Source organism: Solanum verrucosum, unplaced genomic scaffold (genome assembly GCF_900185275.1).
Source record: "Solanum verrucosum unplaced genomic scaffold, falcon-dt-bn FXZP01000261.1, whole genome shotgun sequence".
Lineage (NCBI taxonomy): Eukaryota > Viridiplantae > Streptophyta > Magnoliopsida > Solanales > Solanaceae > Solanum > Solanum verrucosum.
Genome location: NW_026019969.1, coordinates 13,872,605 through 13,892,210, shown reverse-complemented (window position 1 = coordinate 13,892,210; position 19,606 = coordinate 13,872,605). Strand labels below are relative to the sequence as shown.

The following is a 19,606-nucleotide window of genomic DNA, read 5'->3' as shown; positions in this document are numbered from 1 at the left end:
TTCAATCAAAACCTAATCACAAAATTCAGAAGAAACTAAACCATAAAAAACTTTAAATTAACGTTTTATACTGGAAATTAAAAGATAAAACGAATTCCTACCTTATTTTCTTGGGGAAGATGATGAAGTCGTCAAACAAAGAGAACCAACATTGATCTTGCTATGGAAAAAACCATGAAATCAAAAAATTAGGGCTGCCAACAGCTATTTTTGGGTTTAAAATTGGGGAAGATGACATAAATTGATTATATAATTAATAATAAAGAAAGAAAATGACACGTGACACTTTTAAATTGGTCCATGGCAGTAAAATCACTGAATGACGCGCCTCATGTGCGTGGTAACAACCCAGACGAGGGAATGGGTCAAAATGGCCCATTTACAACGATATTAAATAGTTCTGTGGGGTGATAGGACACTTTGAAAGTTAAGGTGTCTTTATGCAAATACGAAACAACTTTAATTGTGTCTTTATGTCTTTTCTCACACAAATATAATATCTATCAATAGACATAACATAATACATAATGTGACATAATATATTTTTATTACTATTAAAATGTCACATCAACATTAATTACGTCAAATATTGAAATAATAAAATTTAAGATAATAATATGCATTTTTCACTCAACTTATTATTAAAGTTCGATAAACCATTTGATATATATTAAGCAATTTTTTTTTTTACCTAGCTAATAACACAATACGTCTTATTTTTCAAAATATATATTTTAATGGTAATAATTTCAAATCTTTTATATACTTAACATTTTTACGGACACAATTACAAGGAGCATATTTTATTAGAAGAAAATGCATAGCAGCTTCAACGGAAAGAGTAGACCACTATTTTTTTTTCTTGTTGAACTTGTACGTAAATAATTTTTTTACATAAAATAAATACATTAATTTAAAATAATTTAACACCTGCATAGCGTAAAAATTCCGAAAGAAAAAACTTAAAAGAGAAAATAATTTTACTTAAGTTTGTTTTCTTTCTTTTTCTTTTTCTCACCCTATAAAGTTTAGATTGCTATTATATATCCTCACACAAGAAAAGAATAAAGAAATAAATATAAAGGAAAATCGCGGAGAAGGCGGAAAGACGGTGGAAAGAACTCAGTAGTAAGTCTTGGAGAGCAAGTGATTCTGTTCTCAATCTAGTCGGAACCCTAGTTTCCTCCGTCAAGATTACTATGGAAATCGATTCTGCTGAGTATCAGTTGAGGTGTCAGCTTACAGGTCACGAAGACGATGTATGATTCTTTCTTTTCTTTTGCATTACGATTATTTAGTAATTCCTGGCTTTACATGTGAATTTCAGCGCCAGGAACTTATTGGTTGCGCAATTGATTGGATTCTTGAATATATTCCGTGATTCAAGAAAATTGACTTAGAATATATTTTCATTCAAGAAAATTGTTCTTGCATATAAGGGACATGAATCTTTGGAATGTGGAAGTAATTTTTTCTAGATACATGAATGATATGAGCTAATTTCTGTTTAATAATTCTTGGCTTTACATGTGAATTTCAGTCCGGTTAACTTATTGTTCCTAAGAGTTCAGTTATTGGTTGCACAATTGATTTGTTAATACTACTATTAACAAATCTTCCGTGATGATTGACTTAAAATTTACTCTTATTCAAGAAATTTGTTGATATATATATATGTATATATATTCTTGCATATACAGGGACATGATTGAAAGTGTTGTCTTTGGAATGTGGATAATTTTTCTGGATCAGCTTTCAAATTCTTATTATTTTTGTTTGTCAAAACTAGGTCCGGGGTATATGTATCTGTGACAAGGTTGGTTTTGCAACCTCATCTAGAGACAGAACCATTCGGTTTTGGTCTCCAGATGAATCTAATCACTGCAGTTTTACTACGTCAAAGATACTGCTAGGGCATACAAGTTTTGTTGGCCCAGTTGCTTGGGTTGCTCCCAGTGAGGAGTTACCTGAGGGAGGACTTGTATCTGGTGGCATGGACACTCTTATCTTGGTGTGGAATTTGTCTACTGGAGAGAAAATTCAGACACTTAAGGGTCATAAGTTGCAAGTTACAGGTATTGCTTTGGATGGCTCAGACGTTGTATCAACATCTGTTGATTGGTATGTGAAATTTCTTCGTACTGAATATGCTATTTATTCATAGCACAGTTCCTCACACTTACTAATCTAATCTATTGACCTTTGTTTTTCTAGTTGTACAATTGAAAAAAGAGAATTTGCTCGTCATTTTTCTTGTATTGAATCAGCGATTATAGTACTCTCTCAGTGTATACTAGGTTTCTCATTTGAGTGACAATGGGCAGCAACAACAACTACAACAACATTCCCTGTGAAATCCCACAAAGTGGGGTCCGGGGAGGGTAGAATGTATGCAAATGACAATGGGCATTAAGTCAACAGTTGAGTTTTACGGTACGTACAGAAATAGATCTTAAAGGGGAGATAAAGTGAGCTCATCAGAGACAAAAAAGCACTAGGTGATTTCTCCCCATTGATCAAGTCTTGGTGGATGGAGTTACTAGGTACATGTGCTAGTGAGCGGTAGTAAGTATCTGTGGAATTAGTCGAGGTGCGCGTAATGTGGTCTAGACACCATGATTACAGAAAAAAGTGGAGATAGAGTGGCTTTAGACAGAATTTGAACTTTTGTTAGTTTATGAGTGATTCAATGCTCTGCCTATATTACCTCATTTGGTTATTCAAAAATATTGATTGTTGAGTGTGGTCAAAGACTCTTTTTTAGGAACTACTTAGAAAAAATGATTCTCTTTTAGGAACCATGAGGTTTTGACAATTGCAAACTGTATCTTTTAACAGTGGATGACTAGCATTTGTAAGTAGGATATTTTTTGGGTAAGGAATCTAAGTAGGGTTGACAGATTTTTCTGTTCATGTTTGTTGGAGTGCCTTGGGTATTTCCGATCTTTGCAATGTACAGCCAAGGTCTTGTCCTGATAGCATCCTTCTTGCAATGTGTTAAGGTCGATGGCCGTTAGTTGTTCAAATTAGTGGTTATGCATGCCTGTCTAGTATTCCCCTTCTCAAATACCTCACTGGGTGCATGCCTTCATGGTGTTCCCCTTGTTAAATGGTTTGCTTACTTGTCATTTGTGCCAAAATTTCCAGCTGGTTAATGTCTGTTGTGGGAGGCATGCATATAATTTTATCAATGTGTCAATGGACTTTTTTGTCTGAAGCTTTCATGTTCCTTATCTCAGTACATTAAGACGATGGAGGAAGGGCCAGGAGGTTGAAGTTTTGGAAGCTCATAAAGCAGCAATCCAAGCAATTATTAAATTGCCCTCAGGCGAGCTTGTTACAGGTATCAAGTGAAGTTTTACATTTTTAGGCATTTCTAATTTTTCTGTTCATCTCGACACTCTTTCGAATTTTGAAGATCTTAAAACTTCGTTGCATTATCAGTTCATCCAAATATCAAGTTATTTGCATTCTATTGAAACTTCTCCTTTTAAGTGTCATCAAGATAATATGTAGGTTGATACTATAAAAACTAGGTTTTATATCGAATAGCGTTGCCTGAATAATGTTGATTACATTGATACTAGGCTCAAGTGACACAACACTGAAGCTTTGGAAGGGAGCAGCATGTATACACACTTTTTCTGGGCATACAGGTTCGGTGCATGCTTTATTCATATGAATGTGACTTTGGGATATTTTGTGACATTTATGTATTTGTTTGTCTTTGTCATCTCTTCTTAAACCACATGTGCTACATTCCCTCTCCATCTATTCAAGTTCTATTAATGTCTCTCTTTAAGTATGGATGTTAAGAAAGCATTTGTTAAAAGGAAACAGATTTAGGTTGGTGGTGTGATGTGATGACTTTCATGATTAAAAAAGTTGTGATTTCCAGAAGTAGCATTTGACATTTAGGCTGTTCCGTGAGAGTTTAATCATTCTATCTCTATTAGGTCATTATCGTTCTATCTTATTATACATATCTTTCTCTGTGTAAAAGCATGTTTACTTGTTCTGATTTCTTTCTTTATTTGCGGTGTACTCCATGCAACTCCTTATGCTTGTTTGTCAGTCTTGTCCTTTTCAAAAGTTTCATGCTGTGCTTGCGATATGCGCTTATGAAATGTTGCATCTTGCAGACACTGTTCGAGGCCTTGCCGCGGTGCCTGGTCTAGGAATTCTTTCTGCATCCCATGATGGGTAAGGTTTTGCTTTATATTGTCATCTCTTTTTTCTGTACAGTTGTTTTTGATCTCTAGTGTGTTATGCTTGGTGACCTTTAGTACAAAATACAAGAACTTCTGATGTGGGATCTCAATGGAATTTTATGTCTTGTACTTTAGTAAATAGTACGACAAGAGATGAGAATCAAAGCAATAGTCTGTTTCTCGTCTTGCCAAATGATAAAGGAGTCTTATTTGAGTTGGCATACTTTGTTATAGAGTAAGCTGTGTGTGTAGCTGGAAAGTTAACCTCTTTCTTTCCTTTTGGATTCGTCTTGGTTAGGAAAAGACAGCAAAGATAAATTGCACACATTAATACGTCGCCAAGAGTGACATGTTTAGTGTTTCTTTTGGAAGAACTGGGGAATATCATATTCGCTCTTTTTGGGCGTTACAATGATTGGGCAATATTCAGGGCATTGTATAGAATATAACCACACCTCTCGTGATAAAGTTGCCATTATTCCCCGTTTATTATTTGAAATCTCAATAGCTTGTTCAATGTGAGAGAGGTTGTGTCAGTAGATCCTATGTTGCTTGGATACCGGTGTTGATATCTGGTACAGTTGTGGATCTAGAGTTTGGATTCTTCATCACATAAATTTAGGGTTCAAGGGTATGGATTGGAATACAGGTATGAGTGCTGGATACGACTATAAATGTATGTTACAACATATATAAGTGTACTTTTCGACAATTAATTGCAGTGCCAAATGCAATAAATAATTTTTTTGTGAACACTTGATATTTTTTCACAAGTTATCTTGGGTAATCACAAAGTATTTTAGTACTTTATGTGTATATAAATCAAAGCTCAAACTGAATAACCAATCAACTTATACTTATTCACCATAGGTGTAGTCGAAGCACCCAAGTTAGGTTACCAAATCCGGTGCAGATCTCACACACGCCACACCACAACCAAATCGTGTTGGATCGACACAAGTGCAACAAGCTTTTTGAAGGAACTGAGCAACATAGGATCCTTGCAGTGAAAATTGATAGCAATACATGGTGTATACGTGTAACTTTGTATTACGATAATCATTTGGAAATACATATGAATGAGTAGGAGTTTTAATGGATATTCAACAAAGACTCTTAGGGTATAGTGCTTGGAGATATAACAAGTTAACAACAGGGTATAAACTTTATGGAGAGTTGTGATTCCAGAAAGTATGGTAGGGGTCAGAAGAGTTCAATGGCAACAGTAACTTCAAATTAGTGAAAAGAGGTAGAGATCATTCCTGGAAGCACAGATGGATGGCAGCTTGAGCGTTGCCTTTTCCAACCATTTTTCAGCATCTCATGTAAGTGGAGCATGATAATTCAATCAAGTGCACATGTTTGAAGATGAAAAACCTTGTGAGACCCAAGATTCAGGAGGAATTTACAAGATCTAGAGGTAAAAGAACTCCAGAAACTGTATGTAATTTATATAAAAGCAGAATCATATAATTAGAATAGAACAGTTGGTATACTACATTTTCAAACTTTCAGGAGAAGATGTGGGTCACTCTGTTAGTGGATTTGCGGTTGTGAGGAAGTTGTGATGGTCAACACTAAAGGTTTATTAAGTCCGACGTCAATCCCGGAAACTGTAAAGCAAATTGTTTAGTTGGACCTTCAAAAGGAGGATGACGATGGAGAGCATGGATATAGCTCCATTGGCAGTTATGTTGGTGATTGATGGAGAGGAATTGGAGACTGTTTGAAGGGTTAAAAAGTGACATTGTACAACTGAGATCACGACTGTTGTTTTTTGATAAACTACTATTGCACTCATGAGATTCCCCTTAGCACTTGACTTATAGCACTCATGAGATCCCCCTTAGCACTTGACTTAGCATAGATTTCTGGGTGTGATTCGTGAAGAATCAATTCTTTCTGTAGGTTCTCTACTTTTTGTGCTTTTCCTTCTACTATTCTCATCTGTAGGGTTCATAGTTCATACCACCAGTTTAGTAGGTGCATGGTTAAGATTCTGAAGTTATTCGGTTATCTCACAGAGCCCTAGTTTAATCTCCCAGTAAGTTTTTTTGGTCCTTTTCCTTCCTAGCAAAGTGTTATTTCTAATCTGTGCATATCTCATTTTGACAGTACCATAAGGCTGTGGGAACTTAGTGGTCAAGTTTTACTGGAGATGGTTGGTCACACTTCTATTGTATATTCTGTTGATGCTCATGCCTCTGGGCTTATTGTCAGTGGCAGTGAGGATCGTTTTGTGAAGATATGGAAAGGTAATATTTTTGACAAAAATTGTAGTTGTGTACATTTTTTCACAATGATGTTTCTGTATATGCAGCTCTTGCCATACCTATCTCAGCCTTTTGGCTAAGATCAAATATATGCAGCTCTGTCTATTTAACCAGTAAAGTTTTGTTTCAGAAATATGATGGCTGATAAAAACCATTTATTGTAAATTGTGAAGATTGGAATAGTGCATGCAACTGTTTTGGTTGTTGCTTATTCAAGTGAAGCTCTTTGGAGTTTAGCCTCTGACTTTGCTGAATTTGTTCTTTCTTCTTCTTTGCTCTTCTAAAACTGGCATTGGTCTCCTCAATTAGGCACTGATTATTACATAATAGTATTTCAAAGGTCATTAAATTACTGATGGGACAATTGGAAGCTCTCTTCTCATTCTGTTATTCATATATAAAGGGGGGAAATGTATCATGACCACCACACCCTTTATTGTGTAATTTCCTGTATAATGAAAAAACACTAATGTACTGGATGGTGAATGCTTGCTGGTAGCTACTGTGACCCCACATGCCCCCCTTTTATTTTAATGTGGTTCCTTTGGCAAAGGACAGTTGCATTAAAGGAGTTTAGGGAAAACTGTCTTTCAAATACCTAAGTCCTAGTAGTCACTGCTGTATCCTAACTGCGATTTGTAAATGTCCTCTATTTCCTTGATTTTTTACATTGTGATATTTCTTATCTGATTGTCTCCCTCTAATGGTGGACGTGAAATCACTGTGTTGCAGATGGAGTCTGTGTCCAAAGCCTAGAGCATCCCGGCTGTGTTTGGGATGCCAAATTCTTAGACAACGGCGACATTGTGACTGCATGCTCTGATGGTGTGGTGCGCATTTGGACTGTCCATCAGGATAAGATTGCTGACCCGCTAGAACTAGAGTCATATGCTGCCCAACTCTCACAGTACACGCTCAGTAGGTTTGGCATCCAGACTCTTCTAATTTGTCTTTCTTGCCATTTTTTTGGGATTCGGATTAGTCCTTACTGAGGTTTGGCATCCAGACTCTTCTAATTTGTCTTTCCCGCCATATTTTTGGGATTCGGATTAGTCCTTACTGTATCCCTTTCGGCAGGCGTAAAGCTTTTGTGTGATTAATAGTGTAAGATGAAATACTTTGGCATGCTGCGCTTGTTCATGATAATCACTTTGCCACAAGTCTACAATTTTCATGTTATCTTTATGTTTTTGTTTTCTCCTTTGCCCTTTTTTGGGTTCTAAAGGTGCTTGCTTTCTTAGAAAATTCTAAATTCCTGGTTTAGTTTGTGCATGGAGTTTGTCAAAACTAAACGTTTTTCTTGCTGTTCATTTTCTCTTACATGCAGCTGTTGAATTAAAAGATGCTCACAAATGCATTGCTTTTTGGATACCAAATTATATATTGGTGGTCTAATTCAAGTTATATTTCATTTTATCTTAGGAAAAGAGTTGGAGGGTTGAAATTGGAAGAGCTTCCTGGGCTTGAGGCCTTACAAACCCCAGGTGAATATGATAGTGCCTATTGCTGTTGTCCTAAGTATCAATGGTTTCAATCATCTCATCATTTTTCATAAGATGTCTCGTCAATTTACTGTTGGACCAATTAAAAAGAAGTGTGGAATTCGAGTAGAAGTTGGATAAGTGACCCATCAAAAGTAGAAATGGAAAAGAACTAGTAGTTGCTTATGTGACTGTTTTTTCTTCTATTTCAATATTCAAAACTAAGAACCTGCTCAAAAGAACCTAAGGGTAATAGGAAAAATCTAATATCTGACACTGCCTGAAACCTTTATGATTGGAAGTGAAAGCTGGATTGAAGTTCTCTCCTCACTATAACACTTTTATTTTGATGTGTTGAGCAGGTACTAGTGATGGACAGACCAAAGTTGTCCGTGAAGGAGACAATGGAGTGGCGTATGCATGGAATATGATGGAGCAAAAGTGGGATAAAGTAATAATAATGTTTATGTTTGTATTTTGCTTTCAATGATATATTCTCCATATATTTGGTAGTAGTCAATGACGTGGGTTGAGAACCATGAGGTCTCAAGTTCAAATCCCAACACTAGTTGTTGATTTCTTCCCATCTGTCCCAGCCTTGGTGGACATAGTTACTTGGTACGTGCTGCTGGTGGGAGGTTTGCAGGTACCCTGTGAAATTAGTTGAGGTGCCTGGGCACCGCGGTTATATGAAATTTTTTTGGTCATTTTCATTGCTGGTCTTTTTGGGCTTTTTACTTTGTTGTGTTTCCTTCTCGCTGGGGATACCCTGGGAGTTGGGAAGGTGTGATCCTCTACTAGTGTATATTTGATTGTTTCTTGTGCTCTATAGGTAAAATTTTGGTCTGAATATGCATAAACATCCTTATAGCTAATTTGTATTAGCGTATGTCACTGTCTGCATTTTATAGGGTCTGCATTTGTTGTGGATTTACGTTCTTCTGTGTTGTCAAAATTGCACTTGAGTAGTTTCTGACTTTTTCTGTTGCTAGCCCGTCTACATACTTTTGATGCCTTTGTCATATGCAATTACGCATGCTGTTGTTCTTATGATTTTTGTTATCAATTTAGATTGGTGAAGTGGTTGACGGACCCGATGATGGCATGTCACGCCCTCTTCTTGATGGAATCCAATATGATCATGGTCAGCACTGCTTATTCTGCTCTACCCTCTTCACACTGGTCTTTTATATCATCTTTTAACTTCCAATCACCGTTTATCTTGTTTTTTGGATACAGTGTTTGATGTTGATATTGGAGATGGTGAACCTGTTCGCAAATTGCCCTGCAATCGCTCAGGTATTTTAATTTTCTGTTTTGAGTTATTGAGGAGGGATGTTTCTGTAGTATCTGGAATTGGGGTCTTCCTCTCAGGTTTTGTTGGCATGGCATGGTGAACTTGTATTACTTGGCCACATTTTCCTCTGAGTTTTTCTAGAGTTAGCATCCATGGTTATGTTTGTCTATGTTCTGCATCACTTGGAATAACCTTGGGAAATGTGGATAGGTTTGGAAAATGTTTTATCCAATTGGGGAACGTATTTGCGATTGTCACTACTGCCTTCCGATCATTATACGCATGCCATTTACTTAATGATGAACCAAAATAAAAAATCTATATTTATGTGAGTTTTCCTATTTGATATAATTTAGGCATGAAACCATTAATGGCATAATTTAGGTTTTTCTTGGCTATTGAATTAAAATCATCAGAATTTTTAATTATATTAATTCCTGGAAGTAAAAAGAGAGAATTCAAGAAGCCAAGGACTTCTTGGACCTTTTGTTATTGTTTGTTTATTCGTTCAATTTTTTAAAAATCTTTTTTGGTGTTTATTATATATTAATTTAATACGACTAACTTAAAAAAAACAATTTATGTTTAAACTGTTTGTGGTTGGAGTTTTTAAGTAGGTCTAGGGGTGGACAAATTACCCTGTGAAAATATGACCTGCCCAAAGCAGATTGGGATATTCTGTCAGGTCAATTTTCCACAATCCAAGTCGACCTATCTAAAAGTCGGATTGATTTGGGGTAAATATGCTCTACCCATATTAACCAATAAAGAAACTTGTCAGTATATGCTTTTTAATTTTATTGTTTGATATGTTAAATATAGCCATAATATTGAGCAAAAGGTTTTATTAGTTTCGTTTTGTAATTCATCAAATTATCAGAAAAGAATTTAAAATTTGGTCACAATTGGGTGAGTTGCTCTGTGGCCCATTGTTTAGCCCATTTTGACTCATCTCATCCCAGTCAAAGTGTAACCTTTTCGTTGATTTAGCCTATTTTCACCCGCCCAAATTCAGGTGAACTTGTCCATTTGATAATCAAAAGTAGGTTGTATCACTTACAAATAGCATTTAACTAAACCACATTTTGAATAGTAGATGAAACTCTAGAAGCAAGCTGAGGAGATTAAGTTTGAAAGATTTGGGAATTTTCCCCGGAAAAGACGTGTCCGTGTTGTTGAAGACATTGTTAAGTAAATAAATCAGAACTATACTCTCTCTAGTAATTTAGCTTTTAGATGAGGATGATCACACACCTAAATATGGTATCAGAGTAAGCAAAGGTCCTGGTTCGAGTCTCACTGCCTCCCATCATAAAAAAAGTATCTTCATGTGCTCGGCTCATGTAAAAGAGTCAGGCTTGTACTTAAGGGGCCGTTTTGAAGATACGATTAAGTAAATTAATTATAAGTGTATGTGTTTCTTCTCTCAAAATGAAGTGTGTATTTTATCCTCTCTTCATCCTTATAAACCTTTCTCTGTTTTACTTTTTACGTTAGTTAAAAGTGTATGTGTTTCTTCTCTCAAACTTGGTCCTGCATGACTTCTGCATGGATTTTTATGTTTTGAGGATTATGCGTTCTTTTTCTGTCATCAATCTCTATCTAATTTCTTAGAAAATTGAAGGGGTATAAGTTCTCTGTTTCTTAGACAACTCTTCGTGACCTGACATCCAAAACTTCTTTTGAGTAATTGACAGATAATCCATATGACGTTGCTGACAAGTGGCTACTCAAAGAGAATCTGCCTCTTTCTTACCGTGAACAAATTGTGGAGTTCATTCTTCAAAATACTGGTCAGAAACAGTTTACTCCGGATCCATCATTCCGTGACCCCTACACTGGCAGTAAGAAATATTTATTTGGTTATGGAATAATACTTTGATTTTGATTTTGCTGCTGCCTCCACTTTGTCCCTCTGTTTTTGTGGCACTAAAACATGTCTCATATTTGTTCCTATCTCTTACTTGCAGGTAGCGCTTATACACCTGGTCAACCTTCAAAGCCAGTTGGTAAGTTTGAAGTATTTTAAAATTTACTTGTTTCCCAATTTGCCTTTTTTGGCTATTTATAAAATCAACTTACTTTTGTCATTATTACTTGCAGCAACAAAACCTACTTTTAAGCATGTCCCCAAGGTAATCTTTCTATAGAGGAACCGAACGAGTTGACCAGACTCATTCTACAGACAGTCAAATGGTCTCCTTGTACTGAATGTTCATGTACATCCAGTTATAAAACTGTAGGCACAAGTGCAGCAAAGCATAGTAAAGATGATCAATGTAGAATTCGTATGTTCTGTGTGATACAGTTAGTATATGTGGTTTTAGTGTTGCACATACAAGTTGCTTAATCTTTGTGCAAGGAATGTTTAATATTTCAAGAGGGTTTTCAGATATGACAATTAGAAGGGTGTCAATTTGTTTTTGGCACTTCAAAGCAGTGAACTCTTGTGGCTTCTATGCAGTCATAGCTTTACGTTGTTCTAGATCTTTTATGATAGGAAATAGCTAATAGATTTATTCGACTCGGTGTAGTATTCAGTGATCACAGTAGCACAATTCAGTTTGTCTTTTGTCAGGATTGTAGGCTGTTCTAGTATATGATAAAAGGTAATTATGGATTATGATGGTGTAAACTTATTATACACTACAAAAAGCTTATTGTACACTATCAGTCTGTTATATATGGATGAATTTAATGATACAAACATATGGAATGGATTTTCCCCTGTTGTGGTTCTCTGAAGTTAAGTGTGGAGAAATGAATAGTGTCAAAATAATATGAAGCAACTGTCATATGTTTGACTATATTTATAATATTACATTTCAGAAAAGAGACCAACCACACCATTTAGTCAATTATTGTGCATGCAAAACTATGAAAAATTGAACTTGCTTGTATGAAGTATTGAACTGATGAAAGAGCACTTTGCTACTTTAAAACACAAAAGATATTTTGGTTTTGTTTTACTTATACCAGGATTTTTCTTTCATTTTCTTTCCAGAAAGGAATGCTTGTCTTTGATGCAGCACAATTTGATGGTATCCTCAAGAAAGTTTCAGAGTTCAATAATACTTTACTATCTGCCTCAGTAAGTTGTGTTTGTAATCGGTATAAACTATTTCTTGTCCTGCCATTCACAAGATGTTATAATTCTATATCCTGTTAGGAAACTATTTTTGCACCGTGATAAATATTTTAACTAAACATTATAAAAACAATAAAAAAACTAACATTTTGAGATGACTACTCATCTTCTTGCTATTTATTGATTGAGTTTTAATTTGCTTAAGCAGTGTTTGAAGTCCTTATGATACAAAATGCCAATATACTCTTTTTTGCTATAAAGTTCAGAATATGAGATTTGAGAAGGTTCAATTTTTCTATTTCTTCTTTCATTACTCACGTTTGTTCAATAAATCATCCTGAAGGAGCAAAAACATATGGTATTGACTGAAGCTGATATGTCCAGACTGGCTTCTATCATTCATGTTTTGAAGGACACATCACGCTACCATAGCAGTAAATTCTCAGATGATGATGTTGTAATGGTGCTGAAGGTTCTAAAATCTTGGCCACTGACGATGTTATTTCCAGGTGACCGTTTCTTCTGAAATATAGTATTTAAATTGTTAGCAATATTTGAAGTGTAGGCATTGAATAATGAACCCACAACAAAACCAAAACTTTGTTCCAAAAACTAGCTTCCTGTACGGACATCCTGTTTTGTCTAAATTATGGAAATGATGTTCATCAGTTGAACACTACTTTTCATTATGAATATTATTAAACCAGGAAATTCAAATTAAAGCACCAGGTATGAGATTCCAACAGAACAGGCCTTGAAATTGATAATCAATTCCTTCTAACCCGTAGCATTCTTTTTGGCATGGTTCATCTGTAAGGAATTGTAGGTGCCAAAACTAAGCAATTTCAGGTGGTTGTCAGATGACACAAGTAAAAATTGTACTCTTATATTTCAGCTTCTTTTTCTCTTTTTTCTTGTGAGGAGTTGTAAACGGTAGATTATCAGATTTCATCTCTACCAGAGTAAAAAGATTAGTTTAGTTCATAGGCTTTACCTTGGGTTAGGATTACTTGTATTTTATTTTCTTATGTGTTCAAAGTGTTTCTTATTTACTAAAATTTGTGTTTACGAAAAAGTATTGATGGGAGAATAAATCAAGAATAAGTGGAAAACAAAACTACAATTTACTTGGATTTATTGAATACATAATGGATTATTTGAACTGTTTCATGTAAATTCTTCCATCTTTGATCATAGAAATGGAAGTTGTTGACAAGAAGCAGACTCAAAAGAGATTGTGGAAGTTTCAATATTTTTCAGTTGCTATATATGCATAGGATATTAAAGTTGTTCACTTGTTCCTGTGAAGTGGTTGATGCTATGCTAGATTGCTAGTCCTTCACTATTAAGGAACTCAACATGGTTGCGATTATGCAAATCCTAACTTGATTATTCTGAATCAAGGTTGTCTTCTAATCTTATTGTTCATTTTTGTTGGCAGTAATCGATATTTTGAGGATGATCATACTGCACGCTGATGGTGCTGCTGTACTTTCCAAGCATGTCAACAATGCGAATGGTACTGAATTTGCTCTCTTTATGACTTACCATGCTTGTTATTAGTCTATATCTGTGAGTGAGTTATAAATGGTGAATGCTGTCTTCTGCCCCTTGCCTAACATGCAAAGTGGGAGGGGGTGAATCTTGAGTTTCCGTTGTTAATTTAGCCAAGTTGAAATGCTAGATCTTCTAATTAATTTTGCATGGGCCAGCCATGGTGGTGATCACCAATTTTAGTACAATGTGGCTTTCATAGTGATTTGTTTTCTAATTTTACATAGATGTGCTTATGGAGTTGATCAAGAAGGTTACAACCAGTCCTCCACTTCCTGCAAATCTTCTGACAAGTGTTCGTGCTTTGACCAACTTCTTTAAGAATGAATCCTATCATGATTGGCTGTTAAAGCATCGTGGGGAGGTTAGTGATTTTTCCATGTTGAATTCTACGGCAACCATACTTGATAGGATTTCTCTCGTTGAAAGTTAAATTTGTTCAGAGTTTATTATTTTTGAGAAAAAATATGATATTTAATTATTTTTGAGAATATTTCCTTTGTGTTTCCTTGTATTTCTGTGATGGTCGCTGGTAAATGCTTGGGGTCATTGGATTGTGAGGACACTGGCATAGATGTCTTTTGATTATTTCCCACCAATCGAAAATAAAAAATCTTTATTGCTTCCTGTTTGATGTAGATCCTCTGGGATTTCTTGTGCCCAGGCTGAATAGATCTCTTCTGCTCAACTTGAAAACTTGATTGTTAGCTTCCTTATTTTCTTGCTCTGAATATGTACATAATATTCCTATACCATTTTTTGCTTTATCCAATATTATGGAGCTTTTATTTGACTTGTACAGGTTATAACAGTGATTTGCGTGTTTGTTTTTCTTTTGCTGTCCTTGTAGGTTCTGGATGCCTATTCCACTTGTTACTTATCTTCCAATAAAAATGTTCAGTTGGCTTATTCAACATTGATACTCAAGTAAGTAGCTCAATAAATGTCTGTCCAAGTTTTTATAACCATCCATGACAAATATTCTGTATCCTTGAGGATATTCATGCGCATTTATTGTGTTAGATTAGTTTTACACTTAAAAAATCCAAGTCTCTCCCTTCAATGTGAACTTATAGAATTCTCTAATTTTTTTTTATAGTTAAAGTAAACTAATTCATTAAAAGAAGGGCAAAAGCGCTCCTGTATACAAGAAGTATACCAATCTTTGATTCAACTAGGAATCTCATGGGTGCACCAAAAGGAAATAAGGGAAAAAGAGTTTTTTTCAAGTGAACAAAATCTTTCTCAACTCTATCAAAAGCTCTTGTATTCCGCTCTCTCTCCATATGGTCCACATTAGTATGGAGCAACATTCCATGCGCTGCTGCGTCTTTTCTTTCTTCTTCTAAAGGTTCAGCTAAACATTGGTTCTTTCACAGTGCCTTGCATCACCCACTCAATTCCAAACCATCTCAGAATTTCCCCCACAAACAAGACGCTACCCAGAAATATAGAATTTAGTTCTTTCGACTTTGTTGTGCATTTATCTCATCCCTGTTTCAGTTTGTTGTCTACATTTATATATTAAGATCAGCTTCTTCTTTTTTCTGCTTGACCCCATGGAAGTGTAGTCAGAGTTAATTAGGTAAAAATTTCTCTGAGAAAAGGAGCTTATTCTGTAAATTCATCCCTTTTTTTTTTGATAATAACTGTGAAATATTACCTTAGACAAAAAACAAACAGATAACACCCCATTCCTTGACTTCTTTCTAGGAAGGCTATCACACATGTGAGGCCTCAAAAAAACAAATCAGTTACATATTTTGTCAATGAAAACCCCCATTTCTTAGTTCTTTTTGATGTTCTGAACATGTCAATTCTTTCTCTAAGTTCTAGTTGTATTTGTTGTATGATAGTATCCCTTTGCACAGTATGTGGTCCCATTACATCTTCCAATTTCTAGCTATCCAAGTGTGGACTAAAGCTCCCAGTTCAGCAGCTACAATAACTTTCTTCATTCTCCTTGAATGCTTGCTCTTTAGTTTGAGTTGAGATATTACAACATCATGCTGTTGTAGTGCCAACCCAAACCATCTAGTGAAGTCGTCCCTTAATGCAGTAGTCCAATCACTTTCAAGCAAACAGGTGATGAGCAGATTCCATGGTATCAGTCACATAAGCAGCAGGTATCAGTTTCTCAATGAATTCCATTCTTTAGCAGTCTTATCTTTAGCTAGAAGCCTCTTCCCTGCACTTCCAACCAGAAAATGAATCTGGGTGTAGGAATTGTCACTGCACCCCATATACACTTTGCTAGATTCCAAACAGGCCTACTTTCAAGCTAAGATAAAACTCAGTACTGAGTACTTGCCATTAGCAGCCAAGGAGTACTTACTATCAATGTACCAGTTCACCATATCACCTTTAAGTTTGTGCAAGGTTTTCCTGTACCAACTGCAATCCACCTGAAGGGGTCTGCATCCAAAAATCTACAGTATGTTCCATATTTACTCTATGCTCCCATTTAACCCAAAGCACATCTTTCTTCTCATTTAACAGCTGCACAAGTTTACACACAGAAGCAATGGTCCGTAGCTTACAATCCCTGATGTTGAGACCACTCCCCACAACCCTCATAGGTACTCCCTGCATTTCCGATCTACTGCCTTTAACACACTTTAGGGTAAGATGAATACTGAGCCCCATAAGTTGTATAGTGAAAAAAGGACTGAGTTGATAACATGTAGCCTTCTAACATATGATAAATGTCTAGCAGAGTCTGAACATATCTTCAAGCAGTGATCTTCTCCAGTAGTTGGTGACACTCCAGCTTACTCCATTTTTTTGGAGAAAATGGTAAGCCCAGGTATCTTATTGGGAAAGATCCCAGGGAAAAACCAGTCAAATCCGAAAGGCTATTATTTGTATCATCCTCAACACCAGCTATAAAAATATTTGATTTCTCCAGATTTGCCGCTAGACCAGTAGTCATAGTGAAATGCTGGATGGCCTCCTTATAGATTCATCCTTTTATTAGGTAGAGCATGCACGGAAAATTTGTATTGCATTTAGGCTTCTGGGGGATGAACTGATTATAATCTAATCCTTTTGCCTTTTCTTTTTAGCTATTTTCACTTGTGTACTACTAACTAATGTTTTGAAATGGGTCACATGATGTTTTGGACTTTATATGCAGTGGAGCAGAAGTAATTCTGCAGATGGTTATATATATCTATTTCTGCACTGCCTTTATTCTCATATTATCCAGCTTCCACAAGTTCTTTTGTGTTCTTGTTCTAACCCAGTAATTTATTGAATTTGCAGCTATGCTGTACTCTTGATTGAAAAGAAGGATGAAGAGGGACAGTCTCAAGTTCTTTCGGCTGCACTTGAGGTTTTTACCATTTAGTGATTGCTTCTGCCTTCCCCTTCCCCTTCCCCTTCCCCTTTGGAATTCTGTCTCCCCCCTCCCGTGCATTTCACTGTCTACTGAGAAACAAAATATTAATGTACTTTTGGTGGGAATATCTTTTCTACCTGAAGATTGCAGAAGAGGGAAGTGTTGAAGCTGATGCAAAATTTCGGGCGTTAGTTGCCATAGGATCACTGGTATGTTTGGTACTCTCGTAGGTCTTTTCTTGAATTCCAAGTAGCAAATATGCCTCAAAGCCTGTTATTTAATTCATAATATCTCTCATTAATAGATGCTTGAGGGTGTTGTCAAAAGAATTGCAATGGACTTTGATGTTGCAAATATTGCAAAAGCGGCAAAGGCATCTAAAGACACAAAGATTGCTGAAGTTGGAGCGGACATTGAGCTCATCACAAAGCAGAGTTGAGCTGGTTACATAGCATGGGTGGCAATTTAGGACACATTTTTTTGCCAGAGTGAAGATGCACGCGAGTAAATTATGCTATAGTTGTTTACAGCTTTGGCCAACAAGAAAGATGTGGATAGTCCCTTCATATGTTTGTTGCTGTAGGAGGGTTCCTTTATACTTGAAACAATCTCACAACTTCTCTCTGGAGACAAGATCTTTTCAGTTTTGTTATTTTTGTGGTCGACAACTGTGGTGAAACAAGTATAGCAAGGGAAAAGAAAAAAAAACATGAATGTGATGAGAGAGGGAGCTAAACTTGTAAAAGCAGTCAAAATTGGCAATGAAATCTAAAGCAGTGTGTTGAAAATTAAAGAAATACAGAAACCACTTAAGTGACAAGAATGGTATATCCTCTCGATTCCCAAACTATATAAAAAAAGAAGTTAAAACTTGCTATGCTACATGCTGTTTAAGTTCTTTAGAAAGTCAAATTTAATTTGTGCCAAAGTGGGTATGGTTGCCTATAATTGTATGACTTTATAAAGGATTCTAAAATTAGGCAGGAGTTCACGTAAAAAGCCTCAACCTAATTTAATTAAGAAAGCCATTAGGATTTCGACTGTAGTTACTTTTAGGTAAGTGAGAAATAACAGATGTTTACTCTTCATATTTTGTATTTAAGAATATTGGATAAAAGAATTTGTTTTATAAAAAATGATTTTGGATGGTATAGGCTGTTTTTCCCCCTTTCTGTTAAAGCATCAAAAAGCTGGAAATTGAGCATCTTTTTTTTGTTGTCTCTTCCGATGTTTTGCTAGAAAAGGAACTTTTTTGTAACGCATATAAAGCCATTCCTTATATTATTGGGTGTACTAATGTTACTAGGCCGAACCAATCATGTGCTACTTTTATGTACTATGATGCATAATATTAAATATATATCACCTTTTAACCCAAAAAAATAAAAATTAGGCCACCTTACCACAGCTCTCTACGTGGCAATATTGTACAATTATCGAATTGTTATAATTCACTAATAGACAGTTCGTAATTGACTGTTTCTCTTTAATTTATTTATTGACAATTTAGATCGCGTACAATTATTATAATTCACTAATAGACAATTCATAATTGACAAATTATATTGAAATCAATTATGAACTTATAATAGTTAGATTTGTTGTTTGCATAATTTTACCTTCTACGGCAATAAATCAGTCTTATTTTTATTTTGATAAGGTAAAAAGGATATTTTCGAGTACTGTTCACAAAAATACCTTCCACGTAGTTGAGTTGAAAAAAAGCATAGCGATTAATTAACATTGACAAAACTAGCTAAGCAGACTGTATAGGTGACTAGAAAAATTAGGCAGCTACCGACAATAGAGCTGAGAAAATCACTTTATGGTATTAGCCAAACCCATTCCAAATTTCCCTTTTCATCTCATCTCATCTCATGTAGTGTCTGTCATCCATTTTCTTTTCCCTCTTCTGATTCCTGGTGGATTCTCTCTCTTTCTTTCTTTTTTAGCTTACTGTGTCACTGGATCTGTTTTGCTTCTTCTTTTTGCCAGTTTTTAGGTAAGAGAATTTGATACAATGTTTTCTTGAATAAAAATTGTTGCTTTTGAGAAGATTAATTATGGGTAAATAATGTTTGAATTGACATCCTTGTAGTAGTATATTTTTGTGGGTTCAAGTTCAACTACGCTGGGATCTTGTTTTGGAATATTGTCTTAAATAGACGTTTCTAATTTTAACTTGTTGGTAGTTTCTTGGGAGATTTAATTAAGGGTCACAAAAAAGTCTTAGAATTCAATTTTCTTTTGATTTTATTTTTCATATTTTAGGTTGCTATCTTATATCATTGCTTTTTATTGGTATTAGTATCAAGGAAGTTAGATGGTCATCATTATAGTGAAAGTTAGAGACTCTGTGAGT

The 19,606-nt window shown here is 35.5% G+C and overlaps 3 protein-coding genes across 4 annotated transcripts in view; 2 read left to right on the top strand and 1 right to left on the bottom strand.

Annotated features, from left to right (window-relative positions):
- Positions 1-19,606, bottom strand: part of LOC125816642 (polyol transporter 5-like) — a 267,811-nt gene that overhangs the window by 101,465 nt on the left and 146,740 nt on the right. The window lies entirely within an intron of this gene.
- Positions 1-19,606, top strand: part of LOC125816671 (UPF0496 protein At4g34320-like) — a 77,455-nt gene that overhangs the window by 25,947 nt on the left and 31,902 nt on the right. The gene's annotated exons all lie outside the window — the stretch shown is intronic.
- LOC125816633 (uncharacterized) lies at positions 1,059-17,764 on the top strand. Of its 2 annotated transcripts, none has more exons than XM_049496251.1 (22): positions 1,059-1,259; positions 1,790-2,121; positions 3,240-3,343; positions 3,588-3,656; positions 4,143-4,203; positions 6,327-6,466; positions 7,217-7,406; positions 7,907-7,968; positions 8,328-8,416; positions 9,037-9,109; positions 9,205-9,264; positions 10,960-11,106; positions 11,233-11,271; positions 11,366-11,397; positions 12,267-12,353; positions 12,694-12,859; positions 13,792-13,869; positions 14,132-14,268; positions 14,755-14,831; positions 17,169-17,238; positions 17,388-17,453; positions 17,549-17,764. In XM_049496251.1, exons 1-22 carry the CDS (start codon positions 1,200-1,202, stop codon positions 17,681-17,683), a joined length of 2,274 nt encoding a protein of 757 aa, XP_049352208.1. In that variant the 5' UTR covers positions 1,059-1,199; the 3' UTR covers positions 17,684-17,764. The 2 variants fall into 2 exon arrangements, with proteins under 2 accessions (XP_049352208.1, XP_049352209.1); XM_049496252.1 differs by having other exon boundaries at positions 1,093-1,259; positions 11,369-11,397.

Coding starts and splice junctions, on each gene's coding strand:
- LOC125816633 (XM_049496251.1), top strand. CDS start 1,200: ATGGAAATCGATTCTGCTGAGTATCAGTTGAGGTGTCAGCTTACAGGT. Junction 11,107..11,232: donor CCGTGACCCCTACACTGGCA/GTAAGAAATATT, acceptor TCTTACTTGCAG/GTAGCGCTTATACACCTGGT. Junction 14,832..17,168: donor TATTCAACATTGATACTCAA/GTAAGTAGCTCA, acceptor TTGAATTTGCAG/CTATGCTGTACTCTTGATTG.